The sequence below is a fragment of the Dendropsophus ebraccatus genome, chromosome 9 (genome assembly GCF_027789765.1).
Source record: "Dendropsophus ebraccatus isolate aDenEbr1 chromosome 9, aDenEbr1.pat, whole genome shotgun sequence".
Lineage (NCBI taxonomy): Eukaryota > Metazoa > Chordata > Amphibia > Anura > Hylidae > Dendropsophus > Dendropsophus ebraccatus.
In genome coordinates this window covers 41,726,165-41,746,394 of record NC_091462.1, presented here as the reverse complement: position 1 = coordinate 41,746,394, position 20,230 = coordinate 41,726,165, and the positions used below count along the sequence as shown (strand labels likewise).

The window sequence follows — 20,230 nt, the reverse complement described above, 5'->3', positions numbered from 1 at the left end:
ACATACTGGCAAATGTATGGCTACCAAACCTAATCAGAAACACATACAGGCAAATGTATGGCTACCAAACTTAATCAGAAATCACATACCGGCAAATGTATGGCTACCAAACCTAATCAGAAACACATACAGGCAAATGTATGGCTACCAAACCTAATCAGAAATCACATACCGGCAAATGTATGGCTACCAAACGTAATCAGAACTCACATACCGGCAAATGTATGGCTACCAAACCTTATTAGAAACCACATACAGTCGAATGTATGGCTACTAAACCTAATCAGAAACCTCATACAGGCAAATGTATGGCTACCAAACTTAATCATGAAATTTATTATGTGAAAAAACCTTTGTAAACTTTACACAATTTTCCCACTTTTCAAAAACTCAAACATTTTACACGTGTTCAAAAGGTGGCAAACAGCTGCACAAACATTTTGCGTGATTTTTATGTTTTTGAGCAACAATAAATTAGTCTAATAGAACTGCACGGTCTAAAAAACTGCTTCACATTCCGTTCAGCGCATGATGAAAAATGGCATACACACTACTTTTACCATCTTTATTTAATAAATACAAGAGAACAGGAAAAACAAGTGCAAACAGGAATTACTAGTGAAAAAAATGCTCAAAAGCAATGATACATTTACTAAAATTGTCTAGTTCTTAGAGCAAACTTACGCTGAATTCATATCATGTTTGTCCCCTCTGACCCTTAGACTGGGTTCACACTATGTTTTTTTCATTCATTTTTGGATGGAAAAACGGATGCATTAGTGTGCACCCGTTTTGATCCATTTTTCCATTGATATCCATTATAAAAAGAAAAACGAATCAAAACTACATTTTTGTGTACGTTAAAAAAAGAATGCGTTTTGATCCGTTCTTTTTGTAATGGAAGTCAATTTTTTTGCCAAAAAATGAAAAAAATTGACAAAAAACGTAGTGTGAACCCAGCCTTGGATTAACAGACTTTAACTGCACAGGACTTATTACAGTGCCACCAGTTGGATACATCTGGTGCATCTGTAGACAGTCTAGTCTAAGTTTGCACTGTCTAGGTTTAGGTTCACACCAAAGAAATGTACCAAAAATTAGGTGCATTTTTTGATGTGCGGCATCATATTCTAGGCCGTATCTCTGTAAATTCATTTTGGTGCACTATGTATAATAAATGTGTCCAATTGTGGCTTAAATTCCTGCTTAACGGAGGACTACAACAAGCACCTTTAAAATAGAAAAACTAAAAAACTGAAGTTTATGGAATGGGATCACAACTCTACGACTCTAATCTAGTTAAAGAATATGTCTTGTGATCACCATTTAGCCATAGATGAAAGTCAGCGGTAGCCACCAAAAGAGGTAGGTCAAGCATTTACATTGCTCTCTGTTGAAGATCATTGAACTTATGGAAACGTAATAATAAGGAAATTTTCTCTGTATATCGCGATCCAATATAATAAGGTCTGATTCTCTTTGCATTCCATTATTTTTACACTTTCTCATTACGCATCATTAGTTATAATAGAATCGAACCACATAGGACATGACTGTAGAGATCTATGGAGCTTGCTTGGTTTGGGATCTTCTAGATGTTAATCAATAAGAGATGAGATATCACAAAGGACCCAGATTACATCCAGCACACCACATGCTGACAAAGACATCATTAATTCCCATCTCTGCATCTCCTGTGTAAATGTTTCCAATTGACTGAAAAAGTGGGTCATGTGCTGAAGCGGTGAGATCTATCAGGGTTATTGGATTACTCACGCTTCATGTACTTCTCTACTGCCTGAAACACAAGTCTTTTCTTACCCATCTAAGAAAAATGTAGAAATTGCATTTACTTTACCCATTAAGAGGAATTATCAGCAAAGAGACCCTTTAATTGTAGGGCATACAAGGAAATGGTGGAGGAGCAGTGGGACTTTTTTTTGTGTCAAATATGCTCAAATATTTATATACAGTATATATATATATATATATATATATATATATATATATATATATATAAAAAAAATTTTTTTTTTTTTTTTTACACTATTCACTGAATTGCATGCAAAAGAGAGGCTAGCTGTTAGGTATGGTGGCTCAGTGCTAATACTGTTGCATTGCAGCACTGGGGTCCTGGTTTAAATCCCACCAAGAACAGCACCTGCAGAGAGTTTGTACGTTCCCCCAGTGTTTGGCTATGTTCACACAACGTCAAAAATGGAGAAAAAACGTCAGATTTCGCTATTTAAAAAACGTCCGTTTTTGCAGCAATTTAACTGACTTCAATGCAATTGTTATTTTAGACTCAAAATAATGGACGTCATTTTAAACGGAGCTTAAAAAAACGTTGTGTGAACATAGCCTTTCCATGGGTTTCCTCCAGGTTCTCCAGTTTTCTCCCACACTTACTGAAATTATACAGAATCTTTAAAGTCTACCTGTCGTTATAACTTTCTAAATCAACAGTAGATGTGATATAAAGCAAGTGTGCAATTTACATTCATTATTATTATTTTTATACATTTTTAAAAAATTATTATTATTTTTATCATGGAAAACACGACACTTCCTGTTTTCTGACTCTTTTTTTTTTTTTTTCTCAAAAAACAGGAAACAGAAAACAGGAAGTCTTGTGTATCCCAGGTCATCTGAGCGCTCACAGAGAGAAGGTAGTCATGTGACTGATGGAAACATTGAGCCGTGACTCTGTACTGGCTGCAATTTTTGGGTTTAGTCTGTTTTTTTAAACCAGCACAAGTCAAAAAAAAACACAAATCCTATATATTTAATTTCTGCTTTTCCATTCTTTAGGATCTTGATCGTCTGAAATCATCTGAAATAGCTTTCTGGGTATTAATGTAAACACTACAAGAACAGTCCCATTCACATGAATTTTGAATTCAAAATTTGTTTGTAACAAATAATTATTCCCAGACATGTCAACTTATTCCAACAACAATCTAAGTCATATAAATCAGTCTGAAGTCCGCTGACTGGCACAAGAGGGATTTGCATTCCCCTGACAATTCCGCACTAATTTTATAAGTTGCAGAAGAAATTCCAAGATAAGGGCGGGTTCAGACTACGGAATTCTTGCGGATAAATTCAGTGGAATTCCGTCGCCTGTACGCGCTCACGGCCGTGTGCCTTTCCATTCTATGGGCCGGCTGATTCTGCATTTCGCTGAAAGAATTGTCACGTCAATTCTTTCGGCGGAGTCAGCAGGCCCATAGAATAGTGTCTATAGAGCCGGCGGAGAGGCGCGCGGCTGTGAGCGCGTACAGGCGACGGAACTCCGGGGAATTTATCCGCGAGAATTCCGTAGTCTGAACCCGCCCTTAAGATGATAAACAGGAATTGGTGACTATTTCCCAACACATATGTGCAAAGCAGCTTCAAGGCTGACTTCCATTTTATTACAGATATCAAGGATGATTCTCAATCTCTTAAACACTTACAAATTGATTCCTGTTTTATCACCCTTACATTGCCTGGTATTCATAGATGGTAATGTGAGTTGCTCTGTTCAAATCCCTAATGCACAATGTATACATTTCCACCTTATTAATAAATGATCAGTACAAATAGCTCAGTGTCACCGCTGCACTGATCTCTATCCGCAGCCCAGACACACGACAATGGAGATTATATGTTACATGATACATAATTCAAAAAGCCAAGAGTTATGACTCCCGTATAAATCTGACTGATGGATATCCAAATATCTGTGTGACCCACCACTCTAAGAGCATATTACTACTGCATAGACAGTAATACTGCATACAATTATATATGACCTATTCTTAGGAGTATATCTGTTAGAATTTAAATATCATGAATAGCTGTTTGGTATGACTGGATTGGATCCTACCACTGGCAAAAATAAATCATCCAACAATAAAATACACACCATCAAAACAGTAGGTTTCAAAGAAGGAATTTTTATTTTACTTAATCATGCTTCACATGTATTTCAGCTATAGCCGACTAAAGGTCCTTTTACGTAGCCCGATACTGGCAAGATTGGCGCTCATTTCCAGCACCTTTAAAAGACATGATTAGTCATGTGGCTGAGCGGCACAAACAATCACTACATCGTTCGTGAGGCCATTAACATCCATTGTTATTGGCCATACGTCTCCTGGGTGATGTGTGGCAGATCACGACATTTTCCCGCTTGATGGCTGACCGCTGTCTTTGCAATATAAAGTGGTGTAATGGATCTCAAGTACTCTTATTGATTCAAGGAAGCCTAGACTTATTTGCGCCATTCCTGGTAGTTCTGGGTCTTCTTGTTCTTTGTGGTCCTCTGCTCATCCTTGGTACCCTAGTAGACACTTGCTCATCCCTGGTGGCCCAGTGGTAATCTATTTCTCCATAGTAGTCTAGTGGTGATTGTCTTGACAACCGTCAGTTAACCACTTGGGCTAGAAATGTAATTATATTGAAGGCAGTAGTATCCGAACCTTCCAGCCACACTCGTCAGGACACTGTGAACAGACCTGTTGCTTGTACATACCTTAGGGTTGTGCTCAACATAAAGCAGTTCATCTCATCAAAGTGTATACAGGTAACAGATGCGGCACTCACCCATGGTAGTTTAAAACAGACCTTTATTTCATTCTTGGTTCACAGAGTGGAGGCTTGTCGATGGGTGCGTGAGTGAAATGATCTGTCGCCCATCCAGAAGCCTCCACTCTGTGGCCCAAGCATGGAATCAAGGTCTGTTTTAAACTACCATGGATGAGTGCCGCATCTGTTACCTGTAAACACTTTCATTATATTGAAGACTTTACTTTTAAGCATATGAAGACGATTATTAGTGTGGAATGGAAAGTTATTTACGCAGCATTCAACTCTAGATTACTGATGGTTCTGTTGTATTTCATGGACAATGTAATACAGGACCTAGTCATCTATAAGAGAGACATTTGAAGCTAAAAATTCTACTCAAAGGGCCAGGAATTTTTTTGCATCACATGTCATTTTAACAATCTTCCCATGACACTGAAATAAAGTGCTTACTGTACTACACTTAAGCTACACCATAATGGAGCCAGTTTCTACACCTGGGCTAAAATCACACTAAGGGATTTTTCGCCATCAATGCCGGTGGACGTCAAAAAGACGTCCAATATTGGCTAATGTCAGCCGTCTATTAAGATCATGATTATTATAGACGGTTGTCATTAGCACATATAAGATGTCTTTTTAATGGCTGTCTGCAACGACAGTTAAAAATCCTATAGTGTGAACAAAAAGCTAAGAATATTTGTCAGCCAATTCTCCCTTTCTTACTGGTATGAATGGAGTTGTCCAGAACACAATTTAAAAAAGCATATTCGCTTTCTTCCAAAATCAGCGCCACACCTGTCCTTAGGTTGTGCGTTGTATCACAACTTGGCGCCATTCACTTAAATAGATGCATTTTAAGCAATTAAGGGTAGCATCACACACACCGTATCACAGCGGATTTTCTGCTGCAGATTCGCAGCCGATTTGATCTAAATAACTGAACACAGCATAAAATCTGCACCATTAAATCTGCTGCGGATCTGCATGATTTTTTTTATTCTTAGCTGCCATATGCTGGTGGTAGAGGTGCCTGGCAGCAGCTTACTCTCCCTATATATGCAGAACCCAATCACATTCGGGTGAGCTGACCATACAATTGTGTGGGGTGACCAAGAGGAATAGCTGTTGGTGAGGGAGCTGTTTGAAGCGCTTAAGGGTGTACAGCACATGGGCATTTTAAGGACAAGAGGTAGAATGGAAATAACATAATCCCATTTGTGTACTATTTCTATAGTTTTACAGTTTTACTGAAATAATAGAATACCTTTTATCTATAGCCCAACAGCTACTTATCTAGAGAGTCCTCTACGGCATACACTGCACAGAAATCATTTTTCTTCTGTACTTCTCAATCTGACAAATCACATTAACCATTTTCAGTTACCCTAATGGAACATGTAGAGAAATGGACCCTTAGGGGCCAGGACATTCAGTCCTATTGTTAATTATATTCTTGCTTACAGGATAAGAAAACCCTTTGTTAACTGGGAGTAGAACAATATATACATATAGTCTAGCCTTGGAGAATGGAAGTTTTCTTATATGATGTTTATTGCGGCATGATATGGATTGTCATATTTATATAGAGAGAAAGATACAGACACATATGTATCTATCTATCTATCTATCTATCTATCTATCTATCTATCTATCTATATATTAGAACTAAAGAGCAATACATACAGTTAATAAAATTATATATTGGTTAATGCCAGAGACTACTCTGCTACGATCCCAAGGCTGCGTCTTTATAGGTCAGTCTGGTCCCATGGGCCGGCTGTCCACTGATAGAATCTCACAACATATTTGCAGCTAAAATGCACAGATTTAGCTATTCGGGCCTCGGGCTGTATAGCAGGATCCCATGGGGCTCAATTACAGCATAAAGATTACAGACACACAATATGCCATCTCCTTCCTATGATCGCAACTAAATAAAAAACCAATTATGAGCCAATTATAATTAGTTGTTTATTACAATGGTAAGTTAATGTGGCTTCATGCTGCGCTATCATCAACTAAATACAACTTAAACATTAATATAATGTATAGTAATTAATTCTAAAGCTAATAAGCTGTCTTATGCCCCTATTCCACGAGTCGTTTGAAGGAGCAAACGAGCGCTATTAGCGCTCGTTTGCTCCTCGTTCCCCGCTCGCTGCCGCCGCTATTCAACGCGGCGTCAGCGAGCGGGTGAGTGCGGGAGGGGGCGGCGGGGAGCTGCTGGGGGGGCTGCCCGGGGGATCGCTGATCGTCCGGGCAGCCCATAGGATACAGCAGCGCCTGCTGCCGATGCTCCTATTCAACGGAGCGACGGCAGCAGATCGCTGCTATATCAGTCGCTTGTTTTTCAACATGTTGAAAAACAAGCGACTGCAACGATCAGCCGACCTGAACGATGTCGGCTGATCGTTGCACTCTATTCCACGGGAGGAATATCGTTCGTAGCGGTCGATATCGGCCGAATACGAACGATATTGCTCCTCTAAACGACCCGTGGAATAGGGCCTTTAGTCTACATTATTTATTTGCATGACAGCTCCTCTGGTCAAAAGTTTTATCTAACAGGACTGTAAATAAAGGAATTTTAATTATTGCATCCACCACTAGGGGGAGCCTAGGAGCTTTACTGCATACTGATTTATTATTGATTTTGCTAACGTTTGCTCCTAATTTCCCTTAGCTAGAATTTTACATGGCTGTGAGAAATGAAACCAGGGGCATTCAGATCTCTGTAACAGAAGGACTTTGGCTCAGTTTCATCCTTTTTTAGAAGATGGACTAGTAGCTCATTGAGCAATCAAATTGCAAGCTGCCAATACAGTTTTTTGGAGATAAGAGGGGTGAGGAGTGAGATGGGAGGATGAGTGACTTCAGAAAGTACAGACACAGAGAGACTATACAAGCTAACTTTTAACAAATTTACCATCACAGGTACTGAAATTTTATTTTAGCAGTACCTGCTCAGTGCTGATTTTGCGATCCCGGTGCTGCAGTCCTTCTTTCAAAATGCTGCCGGGTTCCCGAGCTCTGTGCCATTCTCTGCTTGAGCACCATCTCGGAGCACTGGGGGCAGGCTTGGCGCCCCCGTTATGACCATAACCCCTCCCCTTGATGCGTCCCTGCTTTATTCTAATGAAGAAGTGTCACTGAGGGGTTATCGTCACACCAGGGGGCTCCAGGCCTGCCCTGAGTGCCCCAATCCAGGCCAGCACTCAAGCAGAAAATGGTTCTAAGCATGGGAAGGCGGAGGCATTTTGAAAAAAGGACAGTGCCACCTGGATCCCTGTGCTGGAGCCAAAGAAGTTACTGCAAAAAAAAAAAAAAATCACTACCTGCGATGGTACATTCACTTTAATAAATCTCATCCCTGAGCTTGGATTACAGCTTAGACTGTTCACTACTGCAGTAAAACACCCTCCATGCTGTTGCTGCATCTTAGACATAGAAGAGTATGACCTTCGCAGACACTTTAGAGACTAGGCTCCACCCATTAGCCCCGGGGAACTGAACATTAGAGGTGGAGTCTTTAGAGAAGAAATACCACATATTGTATAAAAAAATCTCAGGTTGTATAATGGCCAGACATAGTGCTACTCATAGACACCGATAGTAGCTTATTAGCTTATTAAGACAAGATACCTGAAACAACAAGTACACTTGAACTGTTAATGGGTTGAGGTTGTACATATAACAGTCATTGGTTTTAGACCACTGATGGAAATGGAAAATATATATGGTATCATGCACTGGTCCATACTTTGTGCTTGTTTCTAACACAGACTAAATACAGGTGAGACTATATGTAGCTTTATACAGTAGACAATCCTGAGCTTGGCAGAAGGGGACACTATTTCCTAGTGTGTGTGTGTGGGGGGGGGGGGTACAGAGGGGGCACTATTTCCTAGTGGGTGGTACAGAGGGGGCACTTTTTTTCTAGTGGGGAGTAAAGAAGGGGCACTATTTCCTAGTGGGGGGTACAGAAGGGGCACTATTTTCTAGTGGGGTGTATAGAGGGGGCACTATTTCCTACTGGGGGGTACAGAAGGAGCACTATTTCCTAGTGGAGAGTACAAAAGGGGAACGATTTCCTAGTTTGGGGGTACAGAAGGGGCACTGTTTCCTGGTGCAGAGGAAGAGAGAAGGCACTATTTCCTAGTGGGGGGTACAGAGGGGACACTATTTCCTAGTGGAGAGTACAAAAGGGGAACGATTTCCTAGTTTTGGGGTACAGAGGGGGCATCATTATATTGCGTGGGACACAAAAAAGACCCTTTTACATTCTGGAGGCTCATAGGCGGAACTATTACCTTCTAGGTGCCGCTGGCACTGTCACCTTATAGGAGGACACAAAGAGACTATTACTACCCCCTAGAAACACAAGAAGGCTAGCATCTCATAGTAATTGCACAGTGATGATCTGTAGTCCTCAAGTGAGGTCTATGGCAAATATCATGGCTAATGGTAAGTAGCTAATTTAGAAAACAAAGGCATTATGGCATTAAATGGCAGCTCTTACAAAACCCCATTACCAGTTCTCTGTAAGAAGATAGCAACTTGTTAGGAGTCTGATGCATGAGCTACACTTTATAGACTATAAAGCCAAATTAGATTTTAATGGGCAGACGTGCATGATGATTCAGCCATGAGCAAATATCATTCTTTTAAAGTTTTGCTAGATAAGCCCTTTAATAAAAAATGAAAATACACACAAAAATATATTGAGAGCAATTTTACAGCACAATCCGAAAAACTAATTTGGCTGTAAACCAAGATGCAATGAACCATTAGATTTAAAAACTCGACGACACATCCAAGTTATACTGTATAATGATTATGGTTTTCCTAACACAGCCAGAGGATGTGAGATTATACAATGTCCTGAACTGACTTCTTTTACTGGCAACATTAGATACATACACAATATACACAATATATAAAGCCAGGTCGATCTTGAACTGACAATTGTTATTAAACAGAGCCTTTCTCTACCAGGCTGCCAATGTTACTGTTCTACAGGCCTCTCTACCTGTTTTGCTAAATTTCCTCCATGTGCCCCATAGACCTCGATTGTTCATTTGAGAAAGTTCTTCTGTTTATTTATTATTTTATAGGTTATAGGTGCAGTCTGAAGTCTAGTCTAATCTGGGTCCTGTAGATGGGTGGCGGAGGGGGATGGGGGTCTATAAATGGGGAGTGTCTGGTCTGGGGTCTGCTGTAGAGGGATACACCTCTACATAAATTAAGGTACACCTGAACTGGGATGGATTTTAGCTACAATTTACCCATGTGCAGGCCCAGTTCACACTGAGCAAAAACGTCGCAATCCCACCGTGCTCAGTGTGCTGCAGTGAGTGAATTGGAGGGCGGGTGCGCAACCACTTTCTCCCCTCTCTGCTTTAAGAAATGACATGTGAATTGTTTGAGCAGAGAGTGGTGGGAGCAGGCGCACTCGCACCCTCCCATTCACTCACGGCAAGACACTGAGCATGGCGAGATTCCGTGGCGGATTCCAACGTTTTTGCTCAGTGTGAACGGGGCCATAAGCTATAATAAATCTGTAGAGTGCAAAGGACATGGTCCCTCCATGTACAGGCATGTTCCCCCTCCCTATCCTCTTGGTGTGAGCGGTGAAGACAAGACTTGTGCAAAATGGAGGCTTGCGCCAAAAATTTTTTTAACAAAGTTCTCAAGGGTGAATTAAAATTTTTATTGCTATCATGTCAGCCAGGGTATATTTGTGATTGAGACCCCCATGTAATAAACTCAGGAACAGTATGTGCTTGGTTGTTCTTTGACTGTATATAAAAGAGACCATTGGGATCTCTACTGTGAAAGTGACATTTTCCTTGTCGGATATTTAAATTTTACATGGTGTCTACAAATGATAGACAGCAGGTTACATCACTTTATATCCTGTGAATATGATACACACACTAATCATCCATAACCTACAAGGGCAGAAACGTATTTCACATTCTCTACACAGCAAGTGGACCTGTGTGCTTTCAAATGTCAGAGCTTAGTCACTGCCTACCAAACAGCAGCCTGATAGCCAACAGCTGGATCTCTGCAACTCACAGCCAGATTAACCTTGCACAGAGAAGAGGAATAAGCCAAGCCTTTCCTCTCCTTCCATAATTTCACAGACCCTTTAAGGTGATGGAATTCTTTGGAAACATCTAGCTTCTTTAACAAACCACATGGTTTGCTGTTTGGAAAAACAAGGACCGGGCTTGACAGATTTTAACATGACCATTGTTCCATTCAGATTTTAACATTGACCATTTATATTGTTAGAATTCCTCTGTCTTGCCCCTGTCAGTGTATGGGAAACTGGGGGATACAGGCCTTAGGCCTTCCCTATAGTTTATCTATGTGCACAGCGTACATTACATTATTTATGGTTGGGGGGGGGGGTCACAGATAGAGATGAGCGAACCTGCCGAGGTTCAGGTTCGTATGAACTTGAACTCTCGGCTTCTGACTGCCGCTGTCTGCAGGCTCCGTGAAGAGGGTGGATACAGCCGGAGGACCGCCGGGAAAACTGGGATACAGCCTATGGCTATGGCTGTATCCCAGTTTTCCAGGCAGTCCTCTGGCTGTATCCACTCTCTCCACAGAGCGGGCAGACAGCGGCAGTCAAAAGCCGCGAGTTCAGGTTCATACGAACCCGAACCTCGGCAGGTTTGCTCATCTCTAGTCACAGACCCATTTCAGTCGACTTCATTATGACTTGAAATTGTGCCAAGGTGGCTTTGTCTAAGAGTCACATAAAGTATAACCAAAAAAAACTTGCTTTTCTGTAGTGATATATCTAGGCTTTTCTGCCAGGAAATTATGAAATATATCAAAGCAGATGACATCTCCACTCTGCAATTGAGTACACAGATATTTCAATTATTCTGAAGAGACTGATCTGTTAGATACGATAATGCAATGCCTATATAATGCTGTTAGATAGTTGAGTTAGAGCTCCCCCTGGTGTTTTTTGCATTCCCTCATGGAATGTCCACCTAATATGTCCAGTGACGGTGGCCTCACATGCTCAGTAGATGCTCAATATCAGGTTTCTCTTGCATGTAGAAGTAGATGATGATTTCTGCCATTGTGCAGGCCATCTGATAAGTATAGGTGCTGTAGAAACTGATTCATCTCACCAGCACTGGATACATTAGGTGGATATTTTATTAGATAAGCAAAAGGCGCAATAAATAGAAATGCAAGAGCAATATCAAGACCATTTCTAGAAGCACCGTAAAAAACCCTGTGTTCAAAGTATAAGTGAACAATAGGCAAAAAGAAGCAAATATACTGTAACTAATATGGTACTCAATGAGAGTTTACTTAAAAATTTTCACTTTAATCACTTTACTTTTAAGTAATTTTATTAGTTCAGTCATTTGAGCCATCACTTAGCATCAAAGGAACAGTGATACCTTACAGTATGTTATGCCCAGTGCAAAAAGGTACTTAGCAGAGTATGGCTATGTTCATACAACGTCAAAAATAGAGAAAAGGTGGCCGATTTCACTAATTAAAAAAACTTCTGTTTTTGCCATGATTAAATTGTATGCAATGGCAATGCACTGAAGTCAATGGAAAGACGGACGTCCAATGCACACAATGTATTTAATATTGAATGTTTTTACCTCGAACGTGAAAATAATGAACATGATCATTATTTTCGCACACAGGCTTTCTTTTGTCACTGTTCTTTCTCTGTTTTTACTATTAAATTCAATGGACTTTTCAATTTAGCCACACCCAAAGACCAATTAGTAATCCCAAACTAGAATAATGTACAAACACCAGTCATTGCACTAACGGGAGGCAAGGCTGCTAGACTTAAAATAACAGACGTCATAACAGACGCAGATTGCTTCCTATTCGTCAGCTGTGAAAACACGACACATGGCCTAGATCATTAAGGGCCTGTGCAATGTTCAGCATGGAGAAAATGTTTTAGTGGCATTCCTAATGATGAAGAGGATGGGGAGGAGGGACAGAGGGGTGGTGCAAAGTTAGGGCACAGATACTCCCGTTTGGCACGGGCTTCAAGTTTAAAAGTATTTTTTTAGGACAATAACTGCATCACCTGCCAAACGGACCCCAGGACAGATCTTGGATTAAAAGCAGCTATCCGAAGGTACAAGCGGTTTAGGGGGGTCAGATTGTGGGTACAGAGTCACTTTAAAGTTTGGAAAGTAGATATAAAGTTTAAATGGTTTACTAGTATTCTAGCTGTCTATTGTCTATGCTATTTGTCCTCATATGACTCTCTACTCTCTTTTTGCTGTAGGGAACAGAATGGGCAGTCATAGGATAAACAATGTAATAATACGTAAGTAATTATAAATGATGTACAAATGTTACATGTTAAATGTTATAAATTAAATATGGTTTTACCATTGCAAAAACTAAGTCTTACAGATAAACAGATTTACATGCTCAATTATATTCTCCAAGTCTCTCAGATGCATAAAAAATGGCGGCCGTGGTTTTTCCATAACACCTGCTACAATGGACACAAATTGTTAAAGACCCTAGTTCAGGATTTGGGGTACTCTACAGAGCAGCATGTACAGTTGGAATGAATGTGCTACCCCTAGGTATGGCATTGACCTGACACTTCATTGTTATGGAGCAGAAACAGCTAACATTAGAGCCTATATGCAGAAATGTTGTTTTTGTTTACATTTCTAAAGCAACCTTCTTGCCTCACATTTGTATTCTCAGAGACAGATGAGGAATCACAACACCCTAGTACATAGTTTAAGGGAAGTTACTGGAAGGAAGAGATACTGTATGACATTGACGCTCATGTGACACTTTGAGCTAGGAATGGTCACATTTTTGGGCATGTAAATAAAATGTCATGCCCCTACCTGTCTTGAGTTCAGCGTGACCCTCGACTCGTAATGTGCTGTCAAGATTAGGCCGGTAGTCAGGTTTTTGTGTTTGTATCTTGTTTCTCCATTTGTTTGAACACTGTCCGACTTCTTTTACCTTTGTAATTGATTCCTTTACCACACCCTATCTGTTCCCTGCAAAGTTCCTTCTGGTCACTTTACAGTTAACATGTTTTGCTTTGGTGGTTTCTGTAACTGGCAGGTCTTCCTGCCATTATGTTATGTTATCAGGTGTCTAGGGTTGGAGATCAGGGTGATGGTTCAATCACGTTCTGCACCAGACCCCTGACCGCCTATAAAACATCTCCAGGGTATTAACAACTCACTGTCTATTAAGTCTAGTTGTGCCCTCTAGCAAGCTTCTCCTGCATTCTGTGTGTTACCTTTAGCTATCTAACCCCTGCATTTGTACCCTAACTATCCTGGTTTTCCACCCTGACCTTTTTGTCTGTGTCTTGACTACTCATGCTGGAATGCATTTTTTGTACTTTCGCTGCCCCCTTGTTGTGACCTTGGACCATTTACTATCCTATATTATGCTTGTCTGTCTTGTCTACGTTTTGTGTGCCACCGTCAATAAGTTAGGGACTGTCACTGTGGTTGTCCACAGCCACCTAGGGCTGATTGTGGCAAGTAGGCAGGGCCAGTGGATGGGGAGAGGTGCAGGTTTCACTGTCTGTCTTTTCCCTGAGTGTTAACAAAATGGTTATTTATGGTGAACAGAAAAAAATTTGGACAACCCTTTCAGTAATCTGACCCAGAACATAAGTATCTATGTACATGAAGTCAGATGACGATTTGTGATCAACCATCCCTTATACATGAGGAATGCCATTGACAGTCTGAGAAGCGTCTATTGTAGATCTTTTTAAATTGTTTGGTAGATGGGTCATATGTATAATGACATATGAATGCATCCAACTGGTGAAGGATTCCTTTGGTCTAAATGACCAAATCTCCTTTACTTATTTTATTCTATAAGGCAATCAATGTTTATTGGACATTTCCTTGGTTCTGGTTGTAATTATGGTTTACTTCCTCTTTGAATTTAAGAAACTGGTGGCAACATTTTTCCCCTATACTAACTGTATAAAATCCTAGGGGGATGTGAAACTGATTATATACCTTCTGTTTTGAATATAGGAACTATTTTTTTTTTTTATTTTAGTTACCTCATCCTGTAGATCTCATCCTGTATATGTTATTACTGTATTGCCGCATTTCTCTACGGGGCTGCTAAGACAATTCAGGAGGACTGTGGCGGCCAATAAATTATGAATTAGCCAGGGAAGTTCGGTTTAAGGAGCCTGTCATCACTTACATGCTGCCTTAAACACAAATCATCGGGGTGGTCCTAGGTGGCTTCGGCCTGCCCCTCAACCTTTGGTAGATCTCTCTCTATATCCAAACAAGGAGAGGTCTATCAGTTAAGTCTGGCAGGGTGGGGAGATTTTATTGCAGAGCACCCTGATGCCACCTGGATTGGATAACAGATTCCTCTTAGGCAGTCTCCTCTGTCATGATCCCAGATGATTGGGTGGTGGCTCAGTGGTGATGTTTTTCTCTTAGGAGGTGGTCCTGTTTCAGTGGTAATCACTATAATGCAGAGTCCAGAACCCTAATGGACTCCAAAAGAGCAGTGTGCCGTGGCAATGCACAACCTCTCCGCTACTGGCAGTTACAAGGCATGATACTATAATAGGGTTTGCAATTAATTATAATATGAGTGGATGTACCGCCGCATTGTTCACATTTATGCCAACACATGGCTACAGCATAATGCTGTATATGTTGACTATTTAGCAGGTTACCTTGTCACTGTTTGCCCCTATGATCAGCAGTAGTGGGGAAATTGGTAAGGTTAGAATTAAGGCACAATTGTTGCTTTCTCCATTTTTCTCCATTGTCAGGGATCTCTAAGGATATATTCCTATGACATTTTGCTCATACACTTGGCATAGATGTCAGCAACCTGCCAAAAATGGTTGCCAACATACCAAAGCATACTTTTGATGGGCCTATGAGATTAATAGACCAACACAGTCAAATACATACCAGATCTGGTAAATGTTTTGAATATATATGTTAATTTGGCTCAGCTGGGGAGTCTTCTACACTTTTACTCAGAAAATAAACCAAATGTAGTCATTAGTTCCATATGTACGTCCATGAAACTCAGTGGGGGGAATTAACTAAGACCGGCATCTCAGACACTGGTCTTAAGTAAAATTCAACGGCCTTAGCATTCAGCTGATTCATTAAAAGGAACCAATCACCTCTCTAAGGGAGAGTAAGTTGGCCCCAGTACCTTACAGCTGCCGAGCACAGCTCTCTGAGGCGGCCATTTTAAAACTTGATCTTCAACCATCTGCCCCAGCGCCTGGTAACTAGTGATTATGGTGGAGCTGTATCAGCATGTAGTCATGCCGCCTTTGCCCTCTTCCCAGCCACTCATGCTTGATTGGCAGCCCGAGCATTGGAAACTTAATGCGAAACCCTTCTGGAGACTTCCAGGCACAGTGGCACAGTGTCGGTGAGATGTGCTCTGCCAATGTAAGGTACTGGGGTGAACTCACTCTTCCTCGGGAGGTGATTGGTTCCCTTTATTGAATCAGCCACTGCGGCGGCTCCCAAACTAGCATACAATTCAGCTGCAATATAGATTTTTAACATATACTATAGTAAATATGTTTGTGCTCAGACCACTCCCATTTTATACTAACCCAACCCACTCACACATTTGTGCAATTTTCAAGCCAAACTGCAAGTGTGGAGGGTTTACAAATTCCTCCTAATAAGTTTATCAAGAGTCTTTTAGCAGGTCCTATAACAACCAGTCAGAGCTCAGCTTTCATTTCTCATATTGCTATGGTAAAATGAAAGCTGGGCTTTCATTGGTTGCTATGAGCAACATAGAGAAACTAGTGATAATGTTCTTGATAAATCTCGCCCAATAGCTCTTTTGGGAGGACACTGTGGTATAGGCTGATTAATAATAATAAAGGAATACTAATTATGTTTTTGGAGGTTTTAGGTCGATGTCTTTGTAAATATCAGTGAAGAACTGACCAGATTAATATATATGTTTGTGGGAAAAGATTTAGTATAAAGGCCGTATTACACCAAACGATTATCATCCAATAATTTTTTGGTGTAAAAGCGCATGTTAAAAGACCATGATCAGCCGACCTTTTAACAGGTTGTTAAATCACGATAATCACAGTGGTGGGCCACCCCGACAATCTAAGGATTCTGCACCTCAGCGCCTCCCTCTGCTCCTCCCTGCTTGCTGTCTCTGCATGTAATAGCACAGGCAGTAAGCAGAGAAAGAGGAGGAAGCGAGTGCTGACCTGACAGGCGCTCACCTTCTCCTCTTAATCGTGCCATGTAATACGGCCCTAACTTGTAACTTGTGGATTGCAATTCCTGATCATTTTGAATAGAGTCCAGTGGGCGGTGTCACTCAATAGACTGGACTCTTTAGCGTGGAACCTCAGAGATTCCAATCAATAAATTACAAGTTATACTGAATTTTCCTCCTTCTTCTCTATAACATGATGCCAGTAGCTTAGGTAGCATTTTTATGATGATGGGTTCAATTTAAGAAGACCACCATTATGCATAGTTACAATTTTCTTTGAGCATGCCACCCCTATTGAAGACTACTTTTAACAGCAAATGTGGGTGGTCTTCTCAATCAGAATTTACTACATTGGACAATGGGTAACCATTTAATAATATACAGACATAAAGGAAATAATAGCCAAATGTACAATTCTAAAATGTATATGTCCCTTTAATTTACCTTGCTGAACATTAGCGAAAAATCTATATGATATACTAACTATCATTATTGTTTCCAAAAATATTTACAAATATATCCTTATAATTGGAAGATATCTCCAATTAATGCTCAATAAATATAAGAGGAGACCCCCTCCCCCCACACACACTTTGATGGATACCGAGGATATGACAGCACACGACATGAAGCTTTTATGTAATGCAGCCATAGATTCTATTGTGGATCTGCCATTGTCTATAGACCTTAATCTCCTTGGAGATAAATATAAAATTGTTTGAGTAATTTTGTAATATAATGCGCAAGAACTTAAAAAAATACATAACATAATAACAATTCCTCAACCAAACAATTCTTCACGTAAATATCCCTAGTATTTATAAGTAGGTGACTTCAACACTACATCTCAGATCTTTTCACCAGAATGAAATTCTTATCATATAAAACAATATAAAAACATATTTTATTTCATAGGGTTGACTTTATACACAATGTTATCACGGAGACCTTTATATTCAAGTATACGCAAGCAGATCAGACAATTCACCAAATATATCATGGCTGAACCCAACAGCAAGGTCAACGAATGGACGAGATACAACACAGCCATTGCAATACATAAGACGTCCTATAAAAAGCCACATACTTATACAGAGAAGACATTTGGAAACAGGCTAAGGACACAATGAGAAGGATGACATCATTACATAATATAACTATATAATCACATATATATATATATATATATATATATATATACATATAATGATGGTGGCTCCACTGTAGCCATGCTGGGGCTTTCATGACGTGAGTATGTAAGTAAAGGTGATATTATATTCGTCTGACAATGATCTCGCCTGTGAGATGGAGGAAATTGTACAAAAATGCGCACTGGATTTGTCTCACAAAATGGACGCCTAGGGGCTGAGAGACATGATACTATTAGGTTTTCAGCCAGGTTGGGGATATATTAATGATTTTTGGTGATTTGAACAGAATTCCCCATATTTTCCCAGATTTCATGCATTTCGTGTTAATTCTTTTCATTGTAGATAATAGAAACCCCCATAGGAAACAATATAATCAGGATTATTTATATACACATATTTAAAAAAAAAAATTATGCCCATGAGATATACAACAGGGTATGCCGTCCACACATTACATCAACATTATCAACTGAGATGTCATTAATTTCAATTATTATTGCTTCCAATACATTGTATGTCTTCCATCTCTCCATTGATACCTATGATCATGTAGGATACCAGCCTCGATCTACTTACCGTACTATCTACACCTCGGTGGATGTTGGTCGGTGGATATTTTAAGGATTCCTTTAGTAGGGCTGTGTGGCGGGGATGTAGTCCTTTCGTGGCTTGGAGAAGATCAGGAATGCCAAGGGGAAAAAAAAGAAGTAAATTCCAATCGGGGTTTTGTTCTGAGCTCTTAACACGAAAAAACCTTATTGGTCCTAGAAGGCGGCCACATGACCAGCAGCGTTGCACATGTGACCTATTTTCTTCCAAAAACCCTTCTTTTCAGTAAATGGGATTCACCGCTGTAGGTGCTCGCACAATCTTTCCTACAGCTGACTCTGATTGCTGCAACTGGACTCCATTCAGGCATATGTGGGGCAAATGCCACAGGCAGCGGAGCCTGTGTTGGCTATGTAATTATTGCCGACAAATGGTGTATTCCCAGCCAAGAGCCAGGTTAAAAGATAGTAGAGGCCAGTGGTGTATTTCACAGTGCGGCTTTATGTGATATACCAGCACCTATATTCTTATTAAAGAGTGGATGGAAATACAGTAGGATGAACTGATGCACATAGACGCTTCTGGCACATCCTGATGGGTACAGGAGAGAAAGGAGGGGGCGAATGCCCTTTAATCTCCTGATTCATATCTATGGCGATAGAAAATCTGCATACACTACATAGCAATAAACATATACAGTATACACAATGATAAATGAACTAATAAACCTATCTAGCAAATATTGTTTGCCTAAATGTAAATGGACAAAAAAAATAAAATCTGCAGCAAGGTCACTTTATGTCACAGCACATGTAAGATTGCAGCCAGCAAAGAGTTAATCTCCAGCCTGGCTTTCATATCAAATGTGTTCAGTTTTAGTGATGGATAGAAATGAGGATTTAAACCTCCAGATTAAAACCACTCAGCCTCCCCCCCCCCCAACACCCACATCAGCATCCCCTGCCAGCAAATGTTACAGCACCACAGTAATGCACATGTAATACACAAATGTCCATAATCTATGGGCAAAGTGTATCCTTAGCAATGTCTGTATTCTTCCTAACACCAAAGTAATGTGACATCTGCTCAGCGCTTTACGGTTATTCAATAGGCCACGTCATTCCAGGCCTCATAGTTACGCACCTTAAGGTGACTTCTAATATCTCTAGAACTGGCATTAGAGTTACTGAGTGTCACTAAAGGATAAAAACACTAAGATTAATAGTGCTGAGCACTGTTCACCGTCATCACCTTCTGTTCAAACTCTTTCAAATACCCTTGACAACATATAAATATATTATAACTAGTAAACTTATTATAATAAAAAGTTATGTTTTTTTTATTAAGTATACATATTACACAAATAGTTTTTTTATGTTTTTTGTATTTGATATCTTTGATAGATAGATAGATAGATAGATAGATAGATAGATAGATAGATCGATTTTTTTTATTAGGCTAGAAAACTTTAAGGAAAGTGAGTTCACTAATAAAAATTGAAAGTAACAAAACCATACATCAAACTTTAGTGTTGCACCTGTTGCAGAAGTACTTTCAGACATGTGCTAAAGTTTCCTTTTTATTTTAGAAGACATTGCAATACATTGTACTTGTGATTCTAGGCCAACAATAATTTATAGAAATAGACGTACGTGACTGGTCCATTGAAAATTTGTTAAACA

At 40.0% G+C, this 20,230-nt stretch overlaps 2 protein-coding genes across 2 annotated transcripts in view; one reads left to right on the top strand and one right to left on the bottom strand.

Moving 5' to 3' along the window:
* The window catches only part of PCBP3 (poly(rC) binding protein 3), a 53,693-nt gene extending 35,030 nt beyond the window's left edge, over nucleotides 1-18,663 (bottom strand). Inside the window, exon 1 of the mRNA XM_069983075.1 lies at nucleotides 18,576-18,663. The gene's annotated coding sequence lies outside the window, so the exon portion shown is untranslated. The remainder of the gene's footprint in view (nucleotides 1-18,575) is intronic.
* SLC19A1 (solute carrier family 19 member 1) overlaps nucleotides 2,616-20,230 on the top strand; it is a 64,651-nt gene continuing 47,036 nt past the window's right edge. Inside the window, exons 1-2 of the mRNA XM_069983071.1 lie at nucleotides 2,616-2,669; nucleotides 12,878-12,919. Of these exons, the coding sequence (XP_069839172.1) occupies nucleotides 12,886-12,919 (34 nt within the window). The 5' untranslated portion in view covers nucleotides 2,616-2,669; nucleotides 12,878-12,885. The remainder of the gene's footprint in view (nucleotides 2,670-12,877; nucleotides 12,920-20,230) is intronic.